The 14,862-nt window shown below is 42.2% G+C and overlaps 2 protein-coding genes across 2 annotated transcripts in view; one reads left to right on the top strand and one right to left on the bottom strand.

Annotated features, from left to right (window-relative positions):
• The window catches only part of MED12L (mediator complex subunit 12L), a 208,297-nt gene that overhangs the window by 73,990 nt on the left and 119,445 nt on the right, over positions 1 to 14,862 (top strand).
• P2RY14 (purinergic receptor P2Y14) lies at positions 1,506 to 2,531 on the bottom strand. The gene has a single exon (XM_056849400.1). The coding sequence runs from the start codon at positions 2,514 to 2,516 to the stop codon at positions 1,506 to 1,508; it is 1,011 nt and encodes a 336-aa protein (XP_056705378.1). The 5' UTR covers positions 2,517 to 2,531.

Here is a 14,862-nt window from a genome sequence, read left to right as displayed (position 1 = left end):
TCAACGGAAAATATGAGAATAATAGGTAGAGGTGGAGACAAAGTAAGTCAATCCTGAAGATGAGCAGAAAAGGACAAGGTAGAATGGCGGGGGTGGGTGGGTGAGTCAGAAGGAGCCAGATATACAAGTCTTAGACCATGAGCAAGAAAAGCAGGGTGGTATGAAAGACTAGAAGAATCAAATGTGGAAAAATGGTGGGGCATTCCAAGAAATGAATACAAGTTGTTTTAAATGGAGATCAAAATTGGATAGACTCGCCTTCACAATCCCGCTATGAGTTCTCAAGAAGCTATAAGAGCCTTGAGATGTACAGGATTAGCTCATCCATGGGCGAGTTCTCGGTTACTGGATCGTAAGTGTGGTCAGGTGATGGGAGGAAAACTGCTAGTAGAGACAGAAGAAAACAATCCTTGTGGGAAGTCGTCATAGTGCTGTAAACAGCACAGTGCCATGATGATTGCCAGTCCAAGTCACTTGGCATAACAAACCTACATGCCAACTTTGCCCCCATATTCAGGTAATTCTATGACCAGAGCTAAAAACAGCGGTTGCACCATCTTGGGCTCATCTCCTTGCACATCATCTAATTTAATATATGCCATAATGTGCCAAGCGTCACTTCTGCCATCTACATTGGACAAATATGTCAGTCTCTATGTGACAGAATCAATGATCACAAATGTGACATAGGAAATCACAATACTGGGAAACCAGTGGGTGAACATTTTAATATCCCTGGACATACTGTTGCAGATCTGAAAGCCAGTGTTCTACAAAAACTTCAAAGGGAGTATACAATGTAAAAATGTCTAATTATAATTCATCAAGAAATCAAACACTTCATCATCCTGGTTTAAACCAAGACCCAATTCCTCATTATAATTTCTGATAACCCAATGGGACACACTTGAATAGACATGATATATCATACCCTTTGTGGATGTCAGTTCTCTCCTGTTTTAGACTTTTACCTTAATTAGTTTATTTACCCTACTTTATTGCACTTCTGCTTATTTTTACTGCATGAGAGAGAAAGAGTCTAGAACCTCCAACCTCTCTCACCATTCATTATTTAAGCTAAGTTGTTCAAGCCCTTGATACAGAGAACCACACCTGATTTAGGATACCAGGCCTTTCTTTACCCCACTCCTCTTTCTCCCTTTTGGTAATTTTCTGGATAAATATGAGGAAAGTGATTTTCTTTCTTTCCGTTGCATCTGAAAAAGTGAGCTCTGACTCATGAAAGCTCGTGCTAAATGATGGTAAGGTCTTTAAGGTGCAACTGGACTTCTGTTTTGAAGCACCGCAGCAGTCATTCTTGAGCAGAGAACATGCAGTGGGAGTGGGAAAAGGGGCCAGTGTTGGAGCAGTAGCATGGTTCAGCTGAGACAGGGATGTGTGACTGCCCTCTGAATAAGCATTTGCACATCTGCCACAACGTGCACATGTTCCCTTAAACCGGTACAACGCGTCCCAGTCTTGACAGTTTATTTTGCTAACAGTGCTTATGAAATAACAGTTTCACAAACTGCATTTGACCTTCTCGATCTAGAGTTCTCCAGTTCCTCAGATACTTTCAGCTTGAGGTGCAGTTTTTTGTATAGCCTTTCCTTGAAAGGTTGGCAGAGAAATACATAAATAATAGGATCTAGGCAAACATTTGCAGCAGACAGTATTAGACTGAATTCCTTCATGTAGAACAGAGGTTTTCTTGACTGGCAGCTGTATTGTGGTGAAGTTTGACTTAAAGTATATGGAATTCTGCCAATATGATAAGGGACAAAACAGATGATAAATACAAGCATAATAGTGAAAATGTTCCGATTGGTTTTTTTCCTTGTCATCGTGGAGTTCCTTCTGAATTTTTTGTGGGAGGTGTATATTTTCCTTGCTATAGAACTGTAGCAGGCTATTAGTATAGCAAATACAGTCCAAAAAATTCCTAGGCAGATGTAGTTTGAAGCCTTGTGCCACTCTAATCCCAAATTGCTTTTGAGCTTCATACAGCTTCCTGAAATTTCTTTGGTGGGACTTTTGTTGGTTAAAATCATATTGGGAACCGACACAAGAATCTGCAGCGCCCAGGCTAATGAGCAGAGTATTTTGCTGCAACGAACACTCTGAACAGTGGTGACGTACTGTGGCTTCACAACTTTGGAGCATCTGTCAAAGCCGATGAGCCCAAACAAGGTGATGCTGATGTACATATTTAGGTAAAAAAGAACCGCCGAGAAACGGCAGACTACAACGTTGAGCTGCCAAGGGGCAATTTTTGTATCAGCGAGAATTTTGAATGGGAACGTTAAGCTCATGATGAGGTCTGCTATGACAATGTTCTTGAGATAGACAACGAAGGTAGTCTTGCTAGGGATGTGTAGGAAAACCCAGGCCGCTACTCCATTTAGTAGGATACCTCCAAGAAAGATGAAACCATAGATTGCTGGGATGGCTTGTCTTGTTATTATGGCGCTGTAGTTGCAGTGGTTTCCTAAACTGGTATTGTTTGGGTTCAACATTCTTGGTTAATTTTCAGCACCTACAAGCAGAGAGAAAAATTCAGTGAGAGGAAAAATTGCTTCTATATTATCTCTTTATTTTAAGTTAGTCTTGTATTTACTGTAGTGGGTAATTAAAATAGCAGTTCTGAGCACTGGTGCAAATACATGTTTAATTTGGAGCAAATATATTTGTACTGAATAATTTTCACAAGAATAACCCTTGTAACCTTTGATTAACTTCCTAGAGAGAAACCTTTGATTAACTTCCTAGAGAGATTAACTTCCCGGATGAATATTTATGGTGAATGGCAGCTTAGAAATGCTACAACTGCTACAAATGCTACCCACCCACTAGGGTGTCGAGACAACATTACTAGATCCTCATTACTCATGGGGCACCTAAATAGGTGGCTCCAATTCTTAGGATCCCTTCCCTGCCCACAAATTCATTTATTTTACAGATAGAAATACAAGATGTTTTCTCTCTTTTTCATTATTCTTTATGCATTGTCTCGCTAAGTGAATTTCCAAAATGTCATGAATGCTGACATTCACAGGTAAATATTGACGTTGACAATCCCAAATTAATTTGTAAGTGTCAGTATTTATTGGTCTGTGTACCCACTTCTCAGACTTAAGAAGGGACATGCTGGTAGTCTCATTTGGGAAGAGGCTGCAGTTCTCTGGTAGAGCATATGCTTTGCAGGCCAAAAATCCTGGACTTAATTCTTTGTTTCTCCAGTTAAAGCATCTCGGGTATGGCGGTGCTGGGAAGAACCTTACTGCGCCTGAGACCACAGAGAGCCACCACCAGTCAGCTTAGACAGGACAGAGCTAGATGGACTATGAGGTCTAACTTGGCTTGCTGCAGCTGCATTGCTCCTGCTGCTCATTTTGAGGGAGGTGCTTCTTGGCAGACGCAAAGACGGCTAGGAATGAGGAAGTATGGTTTTTGAACCAGAAAAACACAAGACATCTGGTGACACTGTTTATATCAATGTTCTTGTTCCATCCAGTATTTCTGCAACATGATTACCAACATGCTATTATGGGCATTGAACACATGAAGCTGCCTTCTACTGAATCAGACCCTCGGTCCATCGAAGTCAGTATTGTCTACTCAGACCAGCAGCGGCTCTCCAGGATCTCAGTCAGAGGTCTTTCACATCACCTACTTGCCTAGTCCCTTTAACTGGAGATGCCAGGGATTGAACCTGGGACCTTCTGCATGCCAAGCAGATGCTCTACCACGGAGCCACGGCCCCTCCCCTATGCTGCTTGGCATGTTAAAGAACAGGGTTCAGCTTCATTGTGGTGGGGTCCATGCAATGGTAGAAGGTGCTTTATGCTGTGTATTGCAGAGATCACCCCAACCTTAAGGAGTGTCCACACCCTGGCGCCTCAGTCTTTGACAGTAACAGCCACTAGTATGAAAACATTTCGCCCAGCTGGAAACGAAGTAAGGAAAGAAGTAGTAGCCGGGGAGTGGAAATTAGATGCCCCACATAATTCTTAGAGGGTCCCCTGCTTAAAAGTCACACCCCTTCATTTTCGCTTGTCCTATAAAACTCGCGTTTTGTATTGAAACCATCGGCATACTGTCACCTGGTTGCATGGATAATTCTCATGTGGCATTTTAATGTAAATGGAGCCATTGAACAGCAGTTCCTTTCCTATTTGTTAGACCTTTGAAGCCATTAATGTTCTGGCAAGGAAGGAATCCATATGTACGAGAAACTGTTTCAACACTATGAAAGACATTTTTAGGCATCGGATTTTGAAAAGTACACTTGGTGCTTTGTCCTAGGACCAATAATTGGCCCTGTGTCCTAGGACCAAGAATGGAAGAACAGCAAAGAGAAAATATGATGCGTATGGTATAATCCTAGTTTTGGAGGTCAGCAAGCTAAGGAGATTGCAGAAATATTGCACCAAACACTACTACATTTCCTTGTGTTCATGCAAACCTTTGAAAATAGTTTCATGTGTTAACCATTTCCCTTTACTTAAGGCATCCACAAAGAGTTTCTTTCCATCAGCTGAGTCTTGAAGGTTTTGAAACTGAAGCAATTTAAATGTTTGTTTTACATTAGACTATTCTTTTTTGCTTAAGGATTAAAACAAAGTGGAAATGGAAATAACTGTAGCATACACAGTTCTGTTTAACAAAAAAAGAGACAGATCACTTCACAAACTCTGCTGGCTACCTTAGAAGACATGTGTGTGTCTAAATAATGGAAGTAATATAATGGAATTCAGTAGGAGTAAAAGTGGGATAGTGTACATCTGTGTTTTTTAAGCAGTTTGAATTCTTCTGTCCTTATCAGCTTATGCAACTTTTTAACTCCTTCACCCAACCAGTACCAATCATCTGTTTCATACATGAATGTGCAGAGAACTTTGCAAGCAGTCATAAGCATAATACAGCCATCTGCTAATTGAGAAAATCTGTGGATTCATGAAGTGCTGCTGCACAGACACTGAGAGGAATAGAATAGGATTTCTTACGCTCTCCTTAAAGCCACATCCATCTGAGAAACATGTGAAGGAAACAGCAACTCTTTGGGAACTGTCTTCTTCCCAAATCGCATCGAGATGATCGCCTGACCCCACACTGATCCAGCGCCAGAGTGCTCAGTCCTTGGGGACAATCAGTCTTCTTGGGGTTTAGCTGGTGGCTGAGAAAGGATCCACCTGCATGAGGCTCATATTGCTTTCTCTCTTCCAAATTATTAATTTTAACTGGACTCCTTCTTGTACATCTTCTACTAGTTTACTGTTTGGAGCTCTCAATTTCTTGACAACGGCTATTCTTTGACTCTTGGTAGAACTTGATAGTCCTGATATTAATTTTTAAAGAGCTAAACTTCTAGTCTTACAATTCTAATGGTTGTGACAATTTGTGAGGAGGAATCACAAACATTTCCTGTGTGGTCTCCCAGTACAAAACAATCTGCCCATCTTTTTTTTTTTTTTTTAAAGCTGTTGCATGATTAAAAGAAATATAAATTTTATTTGAGACACCCCTTTCTCCTTTTTAAAATTTTTGCTAAAAATTCTACTTTCTATCCTAATAAATATAGGGAATGGCTGTAAATTAATGTTTGGTCACGCAGAAAGATGAATGCAACTGTGAAACATTTCCCCCCAAACCAGTATATTTCATTATTATAACAGGCACTTGTTAGATTTCTGTTGCTAATTTAGACTGGGGGGGGGGGAGAAACTTAGTGGAGGGTGAATATATTATGGAAAGTTTGTCAAAGAAACAAAAAACAAGTTTAAAATGCATCATTTACTTACCAGTAGATTGTCCTGGAGCCTTTTGAAGTTATCAGCCATTGAATGGGCCTTCAAATTCATGTAGAGGTAATACTTGCTACTATTCCTGCATCGTCCTTTAAAGACTGGGGAATGGCTACTTTAGCTCCAAAACTGGACTTTTAAAAATCCATTGTTAGTAGAGTCTGACAGCTGCTATGTGTGGATTAAATGTCAAATGCAACAACGGGCAGCTCCCTTATACTTCCACAAGGGGCAGTTCTGAACTGCTTGTGAGAGTGACAAATTTGCAGACCTTGGCAAAAGAATAAATGTTCTGATGCTGAAATCTTTTCTTAAAAAAACAACAACCCAGAAAACAGAGCCATAGCTATTACAATAACTTGGGAAGTGTACTGAAAAATGGTTCACAGGAGTTCAGCTGCAGTCTGTTTGAGACCTCTGGAAAATGTTATAAAGATTTTGAAGGGGTGGGATGAGGAATACCGTAAGTTTTCCTTGGCTGTCTGAGTAGCCAAGTGGCCCCACTTGCCTTCTTCAATGCAGTTTGACTTAAGGAATGCTTTGTTACCACCTTTGATTCTGACAGTAACTTCTCTTTTAACAAACCACTAATGTATTTTTGTTCAGACTTTCCTCCAAAGATGGACTTGGAGCATTTTATCCTTGCAATAACCTTTTGAGGGAGGTTTGACTCGGAGAGAGTGCTGATGTTTGACACAGTTGGGTTTTGAATCTGGGTGGGTCTGGATAGAATTGAAAGTTGGATTACATGTGACAGTGGAGTCCGATGCTTAGGACTCTATATCTGGCCCTAAAAATCACCAAGGGGGGGAATGGATTGGGGCTTTGGTGCCAGGGATAGAGTGGTTAATACCTTTCCCTGATTGAGAATATCTCCAAGATGCTTTAGGTTCTGCTAGTGGGAAAAGGCACCCACATTTTAGCCCCCCCCCCATCTTAAAGAAGACTGGGGGATAAGGGCTATCACTGTCAATAAGGGCTAAATTACTCATCTAGAATTCTACTCACAGAATTCTAGAGTAGTTTGGCTCACCACACTGGTTTTTACACACAGTGTTACATGTCTGTTTCATTCACATTCTAAAAACTCATTCACATGAAAACTTTCTGGACTTTTTTTTTTTGCTTATCCATTGTGACATTGGAGGGAAGGTGGCATGGTATAGCCCTATCTTGTCAGATCTCGGAAGCTAAGCAGGGTCAATACTTGGAAGGGAGACCACCGAGGAAGACTCTGCAGAGGAAGGCAAATGGCAAACCACCTCTGCTTCTCACTTGCCTTGTAATCCTCTTGCTGGGGTTGCCATAGGCTGCCTGTGACACACATACATTGTGACATTTCTGTGACTTATTCTAAATGCTATGGTCTGCATCAAAAAGTGCTTTCCAGTTGGCGATGCATGCATTGGATGTGACATTTTGATGTGGCTCAAATGGCAGAAAAGCTTTTTGAAGGTGCGTTGTGCCAGAGAAAAGTGCCACTGCCGGCAGAACGGATCCACTACAGCCAACCTCTATTTATCAGTTGATTGTTTTTAAAATGTATTGTAGTATTTTATGCTGTTAAGTCACTTTGGATTTTTTTTAATAGAAAGGTGATATAGATTAATAGTAAAAAACCACATGCGTCATGTAACACTGTGTATCTTTGGCACATAGAGCCCTGCATACAACTGGAGAAAGATACATGCAGTAAAAACTAGGGCTTGGATTCTAAACGTTGCAAGTGGAGTTGCACTAGAGGAAGGCAACTTTCCTGTATTCCTGCTGTCACTGCAGTCTTCTGTGCCTCTGACATTTTGGTCCTGCAGGTCAGTGGGCCCGAAAGAACAGGGCAGAAAGCAAATTGGGAGTCTGCATCAGGAATGGGGAATTGGCAAAAATCTCTCTCCGCTCCTCTACTGCTGGCAAAACTGTTTCATCTGAGAAGATGCTGCTGCACTGAAGGAACGGCGCCGTAGAGTCCAAGCCTAAATATGTGCCATGTGAATTGATGCTGTGGGAAAGGGCTTCTCTTTGAACATCACACGATGGCTGTAAAATTTAAATTGTGGGTATCTGGCACTGCAACATGAAATGAAGTTTGAACATGCTTCCATTGACCTAATTTCTAAATTTCACAAATCAACAGGAATGATTTTGTTTCAGTGCTTTCCCAGAGTAAATCAATGACTTTTCCCTGTGCTGGAAAACATTGCCACTCATATTTTCTATATGTAATGATGAACTACCATTATAGGTGTTCTTGATCACTGATAAACGGGGTGGCAATAACTCTCATCCTCCTCGATAGATTCAGTTGTGCTGTGCATATCAAAAACCTTTTGGATTGCTATATTGCAGCTGACCTTGAGGATAACTCAGTGATTGGGGGTTTCACAGTAGAACAGGGTGGTTTATGTGTAATTGCTGTCCCATTCATGTAGCACTTGGTGAATGGTTGAATAATGCCCTTTAATTCCCACCCACCCCCGGACACACTCAATCTGAGTTCCTGATAGGTTTCTTCAGAAATCATAGGTATAGAAACCTACCTTTTAAAAATAGGATTAGAATTGACGTAGGATAGCAAAACTTTACACAGGAAGTTCCGAGGAAAATGGCTTGGTCACACTTGCTTAAACAGTTTCTTAGTATTGATAGGAAACTGCCAGCTGCAGTGAAGTTCTTTGGTCAGTGTGGGAAGAACTTGTAGGCTACATTTCTGAGAAGTTGCAGCATATGACATCATTGTAGTAAATATTTTGTTGCTGTTATCACCAGATGTTTGGTAAGGTACTGCAAAAACATAGCGTCTTACAGCCCGTTCCTGAGCCTTCGGCGGCCGGGGACGGTGTGGCTGAGGTGCCGCTGCAGTGCCTTCAAAGCCATTCCCTGGCCGCCGAAAGGCTTTAAAAAGCCTTTTGAAGGCTTCTTATTTTTTAAATAAGGCATGTTGCCCCATTGAGAACAGCAAGGCTGTGCCAGCAAAAAGCTGGCGCAGCAACGCTGTCCTCCCTGTCACTGTACCTGGGGTGAAAGGGGACGGGAAGCTGCCTACTGGCAGCTCCGCCCCAGGAACACCCCCCGGGGCGCTGGTGTGGGGCTTTGCGCTGGTGGGACGCCAGCGGAAGGCCCAACTGGCGTCCCTGGGCGGCACTTCCACAGCAGCGCTGGGAGACCAGCATCCGGGTCTCCCTGCCTACATTGTGCCCACCTGGGTGGAGTAAGTGGCATGGCCGCCGGCAGCCGTGCCACTTACTCAGATGTAGCCCTTTCCTAGCCTCCAAAAGGCTTTCGTCCTTTCAGTTCAGGAATGGGCTGTTAAAGAATCACTTTTTGCCCTTAACTCATCTTGGAGTGTAAAAATAAATATTACACAAGTTAAAACACATACACAAGAACGTTCACATAGCTGCTTTATACCGAATCAGACCGTCAGTCCAAGCAGAGGTCTTTCTCACCATCTGCCACCTGATCCTTTTAGCTGGAGGTGCTTTTAGCTGGAGGGAATGAACCTGGGACCTTTAATATGCAAAGCAGAGGCTCTTCTACTGAGTCACAGCCCTTTGTTTATCCCTAAATAAATAAGAATACGTTACTTACCCATGGGAAGAAATGCCTTGTAGAATCTTTGCCTCCAGAAATGATGGTAAGAGTTGATGCGAGCAAGACAAAATGGCTACTGTTTCTTAAGAACTGTTGTGCATGGCATGGCCTATTCATCTGAGAGGCGGGATCGGAAGCAACAAATTTAAGTGAGCTCTTCCTCTCTTCTGTGAAGTGAATTTTTTTTTTTTAGTTCACAAATTGATTGCATGTTACAGTGCTTAGGTGGGTGATCTAGCTATTCAGTGGTTTTGTGCAGAACCAGTGGTCATTTTATGACCACTGCTACCAACTTGGGCTTTCACGAAATAAAGAGCGTACTATGTGTGGGAACTTGTCTTCAGCAGCCATGGTCAGAGAAAAATAGGGTTTTGGTTTTTAGTTGCTTCTGTTGGTTTTGCTGTGGTGTTCCGAAGTAATTTTGTGGTGTTTGACAGTTGCTGTTGCATTTTCTGTATGCCAAGGAGAACCTATAATGCTAGGAAATCCTAGCAATAATGCTAGGAAAAGTTGAAAGCAGCAGGAAAAGGAGAAGACCCAAAATGAGATGGTTTGACTCAATCAAGGAAGCCACGGCTCTCAGTTGGCAAGACCTGTGATAGGGCATTTTGGAGGTCATTAATCCATAGGGTCACCATAAATCAGAAGCGACTTGATGGCACTGAAAACACATACAAGGAGAACCACTGGACAAAAAAATATTTAATTTTTTTTCAATCTGTCCACTGTCAGGTGGAGCCCTGCAGTGGATGAAGCACTGGTCTAATCAAATATGGCAGAGGCCCCCCCCTTGCAGGATGTATTTATGGGATTTTTTGGGATGAGGGAAAGAAAAGAGGGATTAAGATGCCCGAGAAGGAAGGGTGACATAACACAACTATTTGCATACAATTGTATTCCTGTAGAATTATTTTTTTGTGAGCACTGGAGGGGACACTGTGGAGACTGGTGGTTCCCAAACCTTTTGGGCCACCGCCCCCTTGGTTCCCCAAACTCAACCCCAGAGCCCCCTACCCTATCCAAAGCAGGGCTCAGAGTGGCTCAAAAACCAAGTAATCATATAGTACAATTAAAATAAGATAAAACCATCTTAAAATCATGATTAAAATAGCCTAAAAAAGTGATCGGCCTGACCTGGATGGCCCAGGCTAGCCTGATCTCGTCAGATCTCAGAAGCTAAGCAGGGTCAGCCCTGGTTAGTATTTGGATGGGAGACCACCAAGGAATACCAGGGTTGCTGTGCAGAGGAAGGCACTGGCAAACCACCTCTGTTAGTCTCTTGCCATGAAAACCCCAAAAGGGTCGCCATAAGTCGGCTGCGACTTGATGGCACTTTACACACAAAAAAGTGATCACTGAACAGAATCCTGATTTTGTAATAAAAACAAAGCTTAATTTTAATGTATTGCCTTGACTGATTCACTACCTCTCAATGGTGTATACAGTGCATTGCTTAATGTTTGGCTGTTTAGTTGTTCAGAAACAAATTGGATCCTGGTCAATGTCTTTCAAGGCCAAGCAGAGGCTTCTCTTTTAATGCTTTCCCTAATAATTTTTAGGATTGCAGACTTCTGCTTTAGGGCAGTTGATGACCATAAAGGCACTGAGATGTCCGAAGCTGCTATATAACAAAGTTATGCTAAGATAAGGCAGCAACTGTTCTATTTCTCAATCGTGTTGGAGCCAGGGACTGCAAATATATCCAGAATTTGTAGCTTTGTACTTATGAGGGGATTAATGGGAAATGTACAAAGTAAACATTTGCAGATAATTGCAACAAAGTCATGTTTGTTAAGGAAAAACAGAAGAACGTTGCCTCCTCAGACTGTGCCAACAGACTGTGAGACTGCCCTGGTCTAGTTGTGTCATGAATCAGCTGTTAGAAATGTGACTTCAGTAGATATTTCTGATTGTTGACAGTTCCGTGACGGTTCTTTAAGCAATGGTCCTGACCCCTGGAAGGCCTTGGCTGCTCAACTTTCTAACAGGTCCAGATTTACTCACGGATATAGTTCTGTTAAACTTAAATGTCTAGCCCGACCGGTGTTCCGAGTTCATGCCTACCAGCCTGAATCCAGAAGGGACCTAATGAATAAAAGGATATTTGTACATATATTTACATATTCCATTTATTTGAGACATTTTTGTTAGGGCTGCCAGGCCCTTCCTTGCAACCAGCAGGAGGTTTAGGGAGGCGGGGTTGGAGGTGGAGATTAGCGTCATCTACGTGATGACGTCACCACTGGTTTGGCAGGGCGGCCCCACCTGGGGTGCCGAAGAAAAAAAGCAGCCTCAGATGACCACCGGAACGAGGGAAGCAACTAAGGTAAAACAGGCTGCGAGCAGCGCCCTGTCCTCCTGCCTCGCGCCAAACAGCTGATTGAAAAAAACAGCTGATTGGCGGCAAGGCTCTGGGAGGCACGGGGAGGGTGGCTGGAGGGGTGAAAATAAGGCGACACACCTTGTTCTCTCCAACTACTCTCCCCGCACCTCCCTACAGCCTTGCTGCTAATCAGCTGTTTTTTTCCAATCAGTTGTTTGGCATGAGGACTTGGCACTGCTTGCAGCCTGTTTTACCTTCATTGCTTCCCTCGTTCCCGTGGTCGTCTGAGGATGCTTTTTTTCTCCGGCACCCATGATGACACTCATGATGTCATCACACCGCATGCTCCCCCTCCCTTCCCCCAACTGCTCCTGCCCGCCGACGCCTGAGAGTCGGCAGGCAACACGAGCAAGCACCGGTAGATTACCCACCATAAGTGGGCACTTGGGAACCCTAATTTTTATCCTGTACTTTCAACCTGGGCTACAAAACAGTAATAATATAAAACAGTAAAAAGTGTCAATTTCCCTGCTGTCACCCTCCCCCTACTTTCCAGCAACATCTCCCCCCTCCCCCATTAATTATTCTACAGTATCAAATCCCTTGGGCCTATGTTCACATTCCACAATTACATCTGAATGCAAAAATCTTAGTTGGAAGTAAATCCTACATAAATCAGTGGAAAATATGCTTCCCTCAAACTTCATTGCACCAATAAGCATTCATTGTAAAGGGAAGAAATATATTATTGTCTGTGAGACTTTAAAGTTTTTCTCAGTTCCTTCTAAACAGTGAGCTGGATTCATGTTCTACCTTTTGCTGAATGAGAAGGAAGACTTCTTTTGTCAGATAAGTCTTCAGTGAAGGAAAACTTCTTTTATTAGAGGAAAACTGTCACTTAACAGAAGAGTCTTTGATCCATCCCGTGTGTCTTATTCCATGGGGCCACAGATGCTTGTCTCTTTAAGTCAACAAAAAACAACTGGGAGATTTAATTCTTCTGAATAGAATTTACTATAGAAAAAGGTAAAAATAAATGTTTTTGTGGGATTTAAGTCCTGATGAGATTTGTTATCTTTGTGTTAGTGCTACTAGTTATTACTAACGAGTTCATAAGTTATATGAATAAGCAGTAATCTTTTGCCTCCTTTTGACTGTGCAATTTAATTGCAGTTAATACAATTTGTTAAATTTCTGGATTTAGGCCATGCAATTTTGGATGCTGCTGATCTATCAGCTTTTGTTTTGACTTGCATTAAGACTGGAATAGAAACATCTTGTTTCAAATTACCATATTTTAATACCCCCTGCTAAAATAATGCTATAAAAAAATTCAGAGTCATGGATGAATAGTCATCCATGTACTATTTCCATTTGCACTTTCACCCTGAAGGATGATTCAAAATATTTACAACACATAAAAACTTTAATTAGATGTATAATGCAGAGAAGTTAAGTAGATGTATAATGCGGAGAAGTTCAAAGCAAACTCATTACACTTTGGAAAGCAGTGTGCTTTTTGGAGTAAAGTATGCTTGTTTTATGCATTATTTTTTTCCTGAAAGGGCTTGCATGCCCTTCCAGGAAAAAAAAGGTTGCATAAGAGAAAACATGCATGATGACTATTTTTTCTTGTACAATTATGGGTTTGTATGGAGAAATGGTACGAACAGGTCTGTACGTGAATAAAGCTAGATATTTGTTGGCTCGTCTTTCTAGAGCCTTCTGTTTAGCTAGACTGAATGCTAACCCTGTTGTTTAGGAACACTGCACACACTATAGTCCATTATACGTATGTAATTCATGATGGACTCGCTTGCTGTCTTCACCAGTCATTCATTGATTTCCTTACAACTGCCATGTTACATTACTGGAACTGTCTGTTACATGGGACTGAACAACCACAGCTGGTGAGCACCAGTTGTTTACCACTTAAGAGTGTATATCAGTACAGTGTCTGTATTGGGATGTAGGAAATGATGGTATGGGGCAGGTAATGGAAGAAAGGAAGGGCTTCGAGCTAGCACCACTGAAAAGTTTTAGATCTATACATGGCAGCCAAGTGCCTGTAAAGGATGTTGAGCTACATTCTTACATTAGAAAAAAAAAGTTCCTATTAAATATTGACCATGTCCAGATTGGCCCTTGGTAATTTGCTAGTTATTTTTGCCCAATTACAAAAGAATGAACCATAACGTTGCTTCTTTACAATATCTATAGTCCATAGAACAGAGTATGGTAAGGCCTGCAAGTTACTGTTGGAACAAACCTACTACCAGGAGCACGAGCAGCCATTCTGGATCAGACCAACAATTCATCTAGTTCCAGTATCCCCTTTACACACAGTAGCCTACCAAATGCCTCTTGAAAAAATCTACAAGGGCATGAAGGTGAAAGCCACTCCTGTGGTTGCCTCTCAAGATTGGTATTCAGTGGGCTGTTGTCTGTGAACATAGAGGCTTCATTTAGACATTGGGGGTGATAATCATCGATGAACTGGTGCTCAGTGAACTAGTCTAATACTCTTTTTAGAGCCAACTACACTAGTGACTATTTCTACATCCTGCTTACAGCACCCCCTCCTCAGACTTGCTTCTGGTCTTGAGTATGAGCCAAACTCCCTGATAACTGTGGCCTAATGGCAATGGGAACACAAAGTGGCTTTCACTTATAAAGTCAGTGGCATGCTGTTGAGGGTGTGGGAAGCCTTCTTGTGATTTGGGTAACTTGTGACTGCCTCTTATATGCAGTTCAGTTGTGTTGCAGGGTGAACCTGACCACATGGAACAGATTGTCCCTGGGTATCAATTGCTTTTGTATTGTATGGCTTTTCCCAGAGCCATGATGAGGCCTTGTACAACGCCACTGTTTTAGAATTATAGAATCATAGAGTTGGAAGGGACCACCAGGGTCATCTAGTTCAAACCCCTGCTCAATGCATGAAATTAACAACTACCTCCCCCCCACACCCCCAGTGACCGCAACCCTCCCCCCACCATGCAGGATCCACAATCAAAGCACTCCTGACAAATGGCCATCCAGCCTCTGCTTAAAGACCACCAAAGTCAGGACTCCACCACCCTCCGAGGCAGTGCATTCCACCATCGAACAGCCCTCACCATCAGGAAGTTCTTCCTAATGTTTAGG

This window comes from Euleptes europaea, chromosome 5 (assembly GCF_029931775.1).
Source record: "Euleptes europaea isolate rEulEur1 chromosome 5, rEulEur1.hap1, whole genome shotgun sequence".
NCBI classification, from domain to species: Eukaryota; Metazoa; Chordata; class Lepidosauria; order Squamata; family Sphaerodactylidae; genus Euleptes; species Euleptes europaea.
The sequence above is the reverse complement of the archived record's forward strand: the minus strand, read 5'-3'. Positions and strand labels throughout refer to the sequence as shown.